This window comes from Miniopterus natalensis, chromosome X, assembly GCF_054644295.1.
Source record: "Miniopterus natalensis isolate mMinNat1 chromosome X, mMinNat1.hap1, whole genome shotgun sequence".
In the NCBI taxonomy this organism is placed as follows: Eukaryota; Metazoa; Chordata; class Mammalia; order Chiroptera; family Miniopteridae; genus Miniopterus; species Miniopterus natalensis.
The window spans coordinates 7,758,435-7,770,502 of NC_142103.1; the positions used below are offsets into that span (position 1 = coordinate 7,758,435).

The 12,068-nt window shown below is 37.3% G+C and overlaps 1 protein-coding gene across 2 annotated transcripts in view; it reads right to left on the reverse strand.

Moving 5' to 3' along the window:
- PHF6 (PHD finger protein 6) overlaps positions 1-12,068 on the reverse strand; it is a 48,389-nt gene that overhangs the window by 32,952 nt on the left and 3,369 nt on the right. For both annotated transcript variants that reach the window (XM_016198008.2, XM_087813327.1), the window contains exons 2-3: positions 11,339-11,524; positions 11,010-11,111 (exon numbers count right to left, since the gene is read on the reverse strand). In XM_016198008.2, the coding sequence (XP_016053494.1) occupies positions 11,010-11,111; positions 11,339-11,476 (240 nt within the window). In that variant the 5' untranslated portion in view covers positions 11,477-11,524. The remainder of the gene's footprint in view (positions 1-11,009; positions 11,112-11,338; positions 11,525-12,068) is intronic.

A 12,068-nucleotide genomic window follows, 5' to 3' on the forward strand; every position in this document is an offset into this window, starting at 1 on the left:
ATCCTGATTTCAAGCTCTTGATTTTAGGTAAAAATTTCTTGGTTGATAATTTTTCTTTTACTTTAACATCTCTATTCAGTTTGCTCTCTGGTAGACCTAGAAACCTCAGTAATCAATTACTTCTTCCCAAATGGGAAGAGTGGAAGAAAAGGCCCCATTCTATTTCAGATGTTTGCATGTCACCTTTATAGTATGGTTAGAATCTATATTTTTAAATAAAATTACATATATTTAAGGTGTACAACATATTTTAATACACATATACATAGTGAAATGATGACTACAGTCAAGCTAATAAATATGTCCATTTCTTTATACAGTTACCATTTTTTGGTGCATGTGGTGAGAGAACCAGAAATCTCCTCTCAGCAAATTTCCAGTATACAATATAGTATTATTAAGTATAGTCATCATGCTCTGCACCGAACCTTTAGACTTATTTATCCCACACAATTGCAACTTTGTAGCCCTTGACCAACATCTCCCTGTTCCCCGACCTCCCCAACCCCGCTGACCACCTTTCTGTTGTCTGAGAAGCTGTACTATGTTAAGGTTTAAGTTGTGCCACATAAGCAGAGTCTCAAGGAGCTGACCCACTGATGAAAGAGGAACTAAGTCACACATGAGAGGAGACAACAGAAACTGAAACGACCATGACTTAGCTCAAGTCCCACAGGAGTCAGAGGCTGGGACATACCTGCTCCTCAGTCAACTGAACCAGGCCAGGGCTGATATTCAGTTTGCAAAAGGAAGAAGTCTTAAGGAATAAAAGGGAAAATACAGCCTTCACAGTAGCTCTGGGAGAATCTCAAGGAAAACTCAACTAAGACCACAGATAGATTTAAGGTAAAACTAAAATAAGATTGACATCTTCTAGGATAGGGAAAAAGAGAAGGTTCTTGGGGAAAAGCTGAAATCTGATGGCTGGATAGAGCCAAGGGAGAGCAGGCTCTCTAAGACTTAGCTTTTCCCAGCTTAATTGCTGTGTATCTGCTACACATATCAGTAACTGACCATAGTGTATAGATATAAATTCTCAGAGCCAAGTACTTACTACTCTCAAGACAGCTGCTCTAAGAAAATGGTTACAAATGTTTGGAGAATGTTCTTGAGTCTGAAGGCAAAGGAAAAAAAACACCAAAAGTACTTGGAGTTGTAAACAGGGTACTTAGGATATTTTTATAGGAGAAAAGACAAAAAATGAGAGCAGTTAAACCTTACACTGGTGTTTGTTTTTAATAAAAGCAAGACAGTGCAGTTGGGGTAAGTTTTCAGAGCTGCCTAAACAATGCTCTTAACTCCAGGTTCATTGACTTCCAGTAACACCTCACAGATCCAACATAGAAAACTAAAATAATACCATTTCATGGGAGGGTTGAACATGATCTTACAACCATTTCAGGTTTATCATTATAGCTACAAACTTAATATAATATTGTTAATAACAGTCTATATCATAATTAAGTCTAAATGTAAAGCTAGAAAGCAAAAATAAAATCTGAAAGCTGTCAAAAATCATTGAAAAGTGACAGACCTGATAGATTAGGACCTTAAATTCCAAGTACTTCCAAAAAAGAGAGCCACTAAAAATTACTTATTTTACTAGAGTAACAGACTAAATCTAAGCAGTTACTGAATAAATCATTCCAAAAGTCTTTTGGAAATTTGAGGGAAATAAACCAAGCCTCCCAAGTTCTTACTTAACCTAGTCTCCTGACCTTGCTCTGAATACCACATACTTAACTCCATCCAAATTTATGAATCATCATTGACAAGGAGTATAAATTGCCTTATTGGAGCCTTTGAAATTTCTATTTTCATCTGAAAGATTCAGACAGATTTTTTCTGAGCTCAGATCATTAGATTTAGGCTCTTCTCAGGTTTAGGTCTTTCATGCTGAAGGTACTCTAAACTGTCATGCTGTTGCTATATTTCATCTGTGAAGAACACCAAATACACACTCATGCAAGAGTAAGTACCGAGACAACCCACCAAAACCAGACATGGGCTATTTTTTATTATTGGTTTGCATTCTCCTCTATTAACACAAATAAATAAGAATTATATAATGAAATAAATTGACAGTATTCCCAAAGAAGTATTAAATGAAGGCAAAGAAATAAGTATTTTAATTTTTTTTAAAAAAATTAACTGATTAAGGTCGGCCAGCGTGGCCAAGTGGTCGGTTTGATTCCCGATCAGGACACATGCCTGGGGTTTCAGGCTCAATCCCCAGTAGGGGGCATGCAGGACACAGTCGATCAATGACTCTCTCATCATTGATGCTTCTCTCTCTCTGCCTCTCCCTTCCTCTCTTTGAAATCAATAAAGACATATTAAAAAAATTTAACTGATTCAGTAAGTCAAAGATCTGATTTTCACCATCATTAGGCTTGAAGTTTCTCTTTGACCCTACATTCATTCTCCTTAATTACTTCCAAAGTAAAGCTAAGTTCATTTTAATATATGTGATGTAAAATATCTGTACACATTAAGATTAATCTATGTATCATACTCAGAGCTTTTTTTAAAAAAAAAATCATTTATATGAATACATTCATGATTCATGTACACTTAGTTACACAGATGACAATGAAGCCATCTTCAGGAAGAAAATTTACCTATTTTCCCCCCAAGATATCTTTTTTTTATTAATTTTTTAAAAATATATCTTTGTTGATTTCAGAGAGAGGAAAGGAGAGGGAGAGAGAGATAGAAACATCAATGATGAGAGAGTCATTGATCAACTGCCTCCTGCATGCCTCCGACTGGGGATCTAGACCACAATCCAAGCATGTGCCCTGACCGGAAATCGAACCCTGATCGCCTGAATCCTAGGTCGATGCTCAACCGCTGAGCCACGCCCGGTCGGGACCCCCAAAATATCTTAAGGTGGAATCCTGCAAACCCAATCCAGCCCACCACCTGTTTTTGTGAAGTTTTATCAGAATACAGACATGCTTATTTTTTGCATATTGTCTGTGGCTGCGACCGAGACCATATGGCTGGCAAAGCCCTAAATATTTATCTGGTCCTTTACACAAAGTTTGCCAACCCCTGTCCCAAAGCAATGGTCCATAACCAAGAGTGTTCATTAAAAATCACTTGGGAGCCCGGCTGGGCGTGCCTCAGCAGTTGAGCATCGACCTAGGATCTAGGAGATCGAGGTTCGATTCCTGGTCAGGGCACACGCCCAGGTTTCAGGCTCGTCCCCAGCACAGGGCGTGCAGGAGGGAGCCAACCAATGACCCTGTCATCATTGATGTTTCTGTCTCTCTCCCTCTTTCTTCCCCTTCCTCTCTCTAAAATCAATAAACATGGGTTTTAAAAAACAATAATTAATTAATTAATTAATTTAAGTAAATACCACTTGGGAACCTTTTTCAAAAGATACCTGTCTGTAATCCCCCATCTCCCCTTTCTGATTTCATAGTTGGTTAGGTACCACTGCTTGGTTAGTAGTACTACTATTCACCTGACATCTTCTCCTCTGTATGTCGTCAGCAGTGCTAGCACTCTATGCACTGCGCATGCTCCACACGCTCTACTTTAAATAGCACTGGCATTTAATACTTACTTAATACTTTAACCACTTCCTCCTCCTTGGAACTCTTCCCCTTTTGATTTCTACAGCATCACTTTCCCAGTGTAACACATTTCGAATGTCACTTTCTATGAAGCCTCTGCCTTCTCAGGTAGAATTAATAATGGCCCTCTTTCCCAGCTCTCTGGTGGCATTCTTTAGATACTTCTAAAGCTAAACTATATTTACTCATGGTTGCACCCAAAGTGTTTCCATTTGTGCATGGTACAAAGTAGATACTCAATTAAGTATCCAACAAATGGCCAGGTACATGAATTTTAGACTGTAGATGGAGGCCTTGACAAATATGATGCCTATGTAAACAAAAATAACACCATATTGGGTGAGTGAAAGCTAAAGAAACAAAAAAACTCCTGTTTGAGGCATATATAGCTCTCTACCATCCTGAAGAAATAACCAACCTGATTTTTCCCTCTAGATTTCTCTCCTTTTCTTTTCAAACTGCTGGAGCTGCAAACAACACTAAACCACAGATTAACCAAAACAGGAATTTTAGGCTATACCATTACTTCCCCGGTCAACTTATACCTAGCTCACTATTGAGGCTTCATACTATTATCCAACTGAAGCTCTTCTCTCCTTCAAACTCAACCAACAATGAATGAGTGCCCACTTATTTATTAAACACTATTGAGCTCAACTGAGACATCAAGCACCGTGCCAAGTGTTTTCTATGCATTATCCTCACTTAAGCCTATGCTAGGCAAACAGAATACAGTCTCTACTCCCCCAGAGTTCACAGTAGAGGGAAGAAGAAAGGCTTGAGCACATGTAACAAATACAATGCATAATGTGTTAAACTCTATGACAGAGGTAAGGCTAAGTAGGACTCAAAAACATAAAACTGACAGGCAGCTAGGAGATGAGTAACATCAGAACATATGCAGCAGTAGAGACAAGTAGAGGATGATTGGGAAACTGAGAGGAGAGGGAATGGGATAAGGAATGGAAAAGGTGAGTTAAGATATGACTTCTGAAGAGCATGCTGAGGCCTCCTGATATTATTTTGCATGCAGGAAGTAATCAGTCAAGACTTTGGGTTAGAGAGTGATATTAGGTTTTAAAAGCAGAGATCAAATAATTACCAGCAGTATGTTGGAAGGATAGGAAGAGTAAGGCTGGATTTAGGAGACCATTAAAAAAGAAAAGAAGGCAGAGACATCCCAGAAATAGAACCAACTGACTGATGTGGAAGTAGAAAGAGTTGAAGATAAAGGATTCAGAAAGAGAATCGTTTCAGGGTGGGGAGTTAATGAATATTGGTTTAGACAGGTTGAGTTTAAGATGCCTACACAACAGCTATGTATACCAGACAAATATGCTGCCACTATTTCATTCTCCACAGTGACTACTGTATATCAGGAGATAACCTGAAAAAATCATGCACTGCCCTTCCCCATCCCCTCCTATCCAGCTGAAATTCCTGTTTAATATTTAAAGACCCTGCAATCATCCCACATTACTCAATTCCAATCCACTACTGCCAGTCTCAATGACCCATTCTAGTATAGCTCATCTGTTTCCTGGACTCATCCCTTTTTTTAAACCTTACCATCTCTAGAGAGCAGTCTTAACTACCTAGATTGGCAAGACTCCTCACCCACAGAAGAATTTAAAAAGTGTATACTACAATTGTCATATATGTAGATTTGTGGCATGCCCGATAAACCATCAAAATCAGAAATCCTTTTTCTCTGGGGTGCCAAGCACTCCACTGGTACTCAGTAAATAACAAAGTAAAGACTATGTAATTGGTCTTTTTATTTTCAGAGGCAACAAAAAATATCTTGAGGGTAACACAGAATCAGAATATTCTTATATAGTATGTATACAGGATTTTCACCCTAAAAACAGCAAAATAATGCTAATAACAATATATTAACAGGAGTCTGATTATATACTAAAAGAAGTACCATATCCATCTCTGTTAGAAAACTACTAAGCAGTAATCATGACATTTTTAAATGTCATTTTTGGTTAGGTAGCTTAAAAGGCAGTCTAAAATAATCTAATGATTAAGAATTAATCTGAGCATCATCCTATGCACCAGGAGGTCACCGGTTTGATTGCCGGGTCAGGGCACATGCCTGGGTTTCAGGCTCAATCCCTGGTTTGGGAGGTGGCCAATCAGTGTTTCTCTCTCATTGATGTTTCTCTCTCCCTCTTCCTTCCTCTCTCTAAAAAAAAAAAAAAAAATCATTAAAAACATTAAAAAAAAAAAAAGAATTCTGACTTTGCAGTTAACTGGCCCTGGACTCAAATTCTATCTCTGCCACATACTCACTATAATAACCACAGCCAGGTTACTTAACTTCTGTAAGCCTCAGCTTCCTTATCTGTAAAGTGAAAATAAATACCTTCCTACCTCAAAGTACGATAAACAAGATCATGTACTTAAAGTACATATCCCAGTCCCTAACACGGTTTAAGTGTTCAATAAATGTTAGCTATTTCTACTATTGAAAAAAGCAGGAAAAATATTCAGAGGATTTCTTTTTTATTAATCTTCACCTGAGGATATTTTTTTCCACTGATTTTTTTTTTTTTTAGAAAGAGTGGGGTGGGGGGAAAAACATCAATGTGATTCATCTGCTGGTTGCCTCCCGCACATGCTCCAACCAAGCCTGCAACTGTGACCCTTCCATCTATGAGCCAACACTCTAACCACTAAGCAAACCTGGCCAGGGCCAGGGGATTTCTTAATATATGTGAGTAAAATTTAGTTTGAAAAGGGGAAAGTTTAGGAGTGACCTGAGGATAGTCATGAGATATATGAAAAAACCATTCCTTGAATGGAAAAAGACAGACCTAGAATAAATGACTTTAAATTAAGCAAGATACTTGAGTTATACAGAAGGATGAATTTCTGAACTGTTATATAATACACTAGTCCTGTTTCAGAATGCTTGGGTAGAATCACAATTTCTTGATATATTTAAGAATGGGACAAAAATATTATGTTGGATGGTTTGTAGGTAATCATGCCTAGAGGTAAGGAAGATGAATGAAATGGCTTTTTTTTTTTTTTTTTAATCTTTATTGATTTCAGAGAGAGGAAGGGAGAGGGAGAGAGTTGAAACATCAATGATGAGAGAGTCATTGATCGGCTGCCTCCTGCATGCCCCCGACTGGGGATCGAGCCCACAACCCAGGCATGTGCCCTGACCGGGAATCGAACACCGATCTCCTGGATCCTAGGCCGACACTCAACCGCTGAGCCCCGCCTGGCCAGGCTGAAATGGCCTTTTGGATTCCTTCTGTTCTTAAGAGTCTGTGACCTATCTGACACTGGTACCAATTAGAACAGTACCTATCCGATGTAGATACTCTTAATGATCTCACCACCAATGGCATCCAGAAAGAGTAAGTTCTTGAAATATACTCCTTTCAAGTGTCTCCTTAAACAAAATGAAAATAGTGGTAACTCATAATTTTACTTGGAAATTTGCATTTCTTGGCTAGATGGTTGGAGAATAAGAGTAGGTGGTGCAGATGTGGTGTCTCCATATGGCTTCAACAGGAACTGGAAACCATTCTGGAAAAATATATATCTTTCTTAACTGCAAAAACAGAGCCTCATATTATAAAAACCTTAGTACTCTGCCAAATTTCTCCTGGTCCACCTTGGTGCTATATACTTAAAGGTGGTGTAAAAAGAGATGAATATGTTCTTCTGGAATGGCTTTTCCTCCCCCCTGATCCTTGTGGCTGACATGAAAACCTTGGAAATTTGCCTATGGCAGTAAGAACATAGAAACCACACACCCGTACCTCCCGCTCTACTGCAACCTCCCATCCTCTCGAGACTGACCCATCTGGCCACCTATATACACTTTCACATCAAGCCCCAGCCTCTTCTCTCTATACTTTTCTTTGGGGCAAGTGAGCACCTCTGGAGCCAACACCAAGGACCAGCACTCCTGTTTTCGATTACTTTCAATGACCTACTTTTCACCTAGAAATCTAGATAAACAGGAGCCAGGACAAACAGGCTCACAAGACAAAATGCTTTAAAAACTCAATTAGGAAAGCTGATTATCTAGTTTATATGTAGCTTATCTACCTGCATGAAGCTCTTCACTTTTCTCTCCCTTCCTATTTGATTTATGGCTCTTTTATTACTTAGACAAATCTACACAGGGAAAAGTAAAGACGAAAACTAAAATTTGATTATTTTGGTTACTTGATCGTATGTACTTCATCTAAAAATGATATAATGGAAGGAGCAAAACTAAAGGCTAAAAGGAAACTTCAAAATTATTTCAATGTTAAACATAAATGCTACTCTAGTCCTATCCGCTATGCAAGTTATTTAAATTCTGACATTTTGGGAGAATGGGAAGGAGCAAAATTATACATCCAGGCTCAAAAGTTCTCTTTCTGCCACTATTCTGGCTGTGGGCCAGATGCCCACAGCCTCAACACGGCTTCAACATGCTTTTCCTAAGGTAACTCTTTGTATATTTTATAGCACTTTTTGTCATGCAACATCACTGTTTAGTAAGCAGTGACACAGCATTATCTGTTTACTGCTGGCGAAAAGACAAATAAGTTAATGACCTGTCTAAAGTTACATAATGTGTCAGTGGCAGAGTTATTTAAAAAACAGGCTCCATGCCCTCGCTGGCATGGCTCAGTGGTTAGAGTGTGGGCTGGCGTGGCTCAGTGGTTAGAGTGTTGGGTCTCGGGTTTGATTCCCAGTCAAGAGCACATACCTGAGTTGCAGGTTTGATCCCATCCCCTGTTGGGGCACATGCGGGAGGCAACCAATTGATGTGTCTCTCACATCAATGTTTCTCTCCCTTCCCCTCTCTCCCCCTCCCTTCCTTCCTTCCTCTCTCTCTAAAAAACCAATGGAAAAAATATCCTCCAGTGAGGATTCAAAGAACACACACACAAAACAACAACAAAAAACAGGCTCCATGACTTCCCAGCCCAGCATGCTTTCCATTAGCCTATGCTAATATTAGCAGTATCTTATTATTTACAAATAACACCTAGAATGGTGGCTACCATTTATCAAGTCTTAACCACATGACAGGCACCAGGCTCTCTCTTTTAATTCTCACAATATCCCTGTGAAGCAATTACTGTCATTATCTCCTTTTGGCAGGGGAAGAAATCGTGACATAGAGAAGTAAATAATTTTCCCAGGGTCACCCAGCTAGTAAGTGACAAAGCTGGGGTACAAATCCAAGACTGTTAATATAGTTTGTGGTCTTCACCTCCAATATTGTTCCACTCCCTAGATCAAGGAACAAGTTGCTATGTGTAACTCATTACACTTGAGGGGGGGGAATCAACTCCCTACACTATACCATTAAAAATTAATCAAACCAACGTACAATAGTGAAACCTGTACAAAATTCTGATGCTTTCTTCACATTAAGTCCAAATAGATTAAATCTCCACTGAATTTAGCAATACTGCCAAATGTATGATACTGCTTCATTTAAAACTAGGCACTGCGTTTGTTAATAACACTGTAACATTAGGGACCAAAACTGCTCCTGTTCTGACTAGAGCAATATGTCAAGTAACAAAAACTCTCACAAGTAGGATATAGAAGCACTTTCCAGGCATATTCATAGTGCCAAGGAATAAATAATGGGGTGATAAGGCTTATAGTACAACCCATGTCAAGTAAATAGTGTTCTTTCTTTGCATCTGAATTTGTTTTTAAGGGTAAGGAAATAAAAACATGCTGTTATGGTTCTCAAGTCAGCAAGCCTCAGTAACATGAAATCTAAAGCCACATTTAAACAAATCAAAATCACATTAAACATGGAGCACTCTATTGGTATCTACTGTTTTGGGGGTGGGGAAGATAAATATTTTCAGTGAAGATCTCATTACAACAAAAGCAGTCTGACTTCTAAATTCCCATTTGTGCCAATACTGATTCTAGGGTTTGAGACTATTTACCTTAAAGCAAATTTCTAATGTTGTCCCTGAACTTCTTCGTACTGTTTTTTCTAATACTAGAAGACTGCTTTTCAAAATAAATTATTTCTGATCATCAAAATGATAGCCTTCCTCCCATCAGATTCTTTGTGAAATGAGATTACTTTTAGTTCCTACGAACACAGATATCTGTTCTGTCAAATCCATCTTTAAAATAATGAAACGCTTCATAGTGAAGCTCCTGGAGGTAAATTTACAGATGTAATTTCAATAAAGAGCTCAAAGGAGAAAAATAACCAAATGAAAAGAAACAATTTCAATGTAAACAATAATGTATCATAAATATTAACTGAGATGACACTACTTTCCCAAAAGGGCAATACAGTATCTTGACAATCTGGTTACTGGTAGTGAAGACAGCTATAGGAACATTACTATAGCATAGCTTCAGAAAAACTGTAAAACTCACCATGTTACCCAAAGTCATTAATGCTGTGTTATATACCTGAATCACAATACAATACTTTGCTCAGCAACTGCTAACATTTTTTTGTTGAAAGGGTACTGTCATCTTCATTTGTAATGACAATTACTTTATGATGGAAGATAAAAACACATCAAAATTTAATTAAATTTAACCCATCTCCAACAAATACACTATTTCCTGGAAATAAAGCTCTACTCTACAAAAAAAAGAAAAAATGAAGATGGCTTATGGGAAAAGGTCTCTTCTCCAGGAAGCTAAAAATAGAAATTATCAAAGAAAGCAACTTTTTGGCATGACAGAGACCACTGGTGGGGGTTGCACAGAATATGAATTTGGAATCTACATCTGTTGAGTCTCAGTGTCTTTCAAATGACTTTCAAAATAAAATCTTATTTTGGCAAAAATAAATGAAGACTTTAACACATGATACACTCAAATTAAGCAAACTGCTTATTTTCTAAGTCAACAACACCTTCAAGAAGATTTTAATTATTTTTGAAAAGAAAAAATTTTGAGTAATATAAATATTGATTCACTCCTTTTTTGCATTTGCTATTTTTAATTAAATTTATTGGGGTGAGCCCGGCCGGAGTGGCTCAGCAGTTGAGGAGATTGAGGTTCGATTCCCGGTCAGGGCACATGCCCGGGTTGCGGGCTCAATCCCCAGTCGGAGGCGTGCAGGAGGCAGCCGATCCATGACTCTCTCATCAGTGATGCTTCTATCTCTCCCTCTCCCTTCCTCTCTCTAAAATCAATAAAGACATATTTAAAAGAAATGTATTCCGGTGACACTGGTTAATAATATTATATAGTTTCAAGTGATTCATTCCTTTTTTGTTGAATGATAAGTAAATTAAACCCAGCCTTGGAATTTGCTGGTTTAGGGAGGAAAAAAAAAGGCTGCAATTTAAAATTATATTCAGTTAATAAGGTAATACACTCTAAAATAAGCAATTTCTTCCCTGATGAGTTTAAAATAAGTTTTAGTCTCAAGAAGCAGAAATCCCAACTTACCAGCTTCGTGCCTCTTTTAATTTCCTTTTGGACATCTTCAATAGAAAATCCACCAAGACTTTCATTATCAGAGTGTGATGATACCAAAGCAGATGAAAAGAGCTATAAATTACATTTTAAAAAAATTAAGGTTCATATATAAAGAAATTACAGTGAAACAGTGAACAAGATGTTAAATTTAAAAGGAAATATTCTTGTAAAAATGGCATAGTGTTAGTGAAAAACCATTTCTTAAAAATTTAACTGAATTTTTCTTCTTAGAATTCAGGACTAGTCATTGTTAAGATTCTTCTAGTTTCAGGTCTCTCAGTTGCTGCTGGTATACTTACCATGCACTTATGGTGTGCTGCCACCTTCTGGTTTTCAGATATTAGTAACTGTCCACATTCCTTGTCTCGATTTGACTTACAAAAGCCACACTTGCGTTGTCTTGTAGGCCCTTTTTTCTGTTCAACAGAGCTTGACATGATTTTTAAATTGCCTTTAGAATGCCACTTTATAAGCCTCAAGAAATGCTACAGAGAATAAGAAGGGTGACAAAATGGTTAGTTTCGTTTAAAATCAGTTTACACAGTCATGTAAGTTGTTTAATATCTGAGTTAAGTTTTAATATATGCTTTTTAAATGGCTTTTAAGTGTTGACAAATCAATATTAAAATTTAAGATGCCTCCATAATGAAAAATTATGTATTTATGTATAACAATGAAGTAAGTGAGAAAAATCAAACTGCTCCCAACTTAGGGGATATGTGAAATAATTAGAACTGTTTCTTCATAGATAAGTAAAAAATGGACAATGTTATTAAATTCATCATGTTACATAATGCAAAATATTTTTAATGTATAGCTAGGTGTCCCTTTAAGGAACCAAAAAATTATATATCTAAGAAAAGAGCAAAAAATACTAAGAAAACTACACAATACCCAAAACCAACAGAATTCTATAACTGCACAATTCCAAAGAAAGAGAAATAAATTTACTTAATGATGACTTTGGAATAATTATTTTTAAACTTATTTTCAAGTTTAAAAAAATCATGTCCAAGTCTTTAACAAATT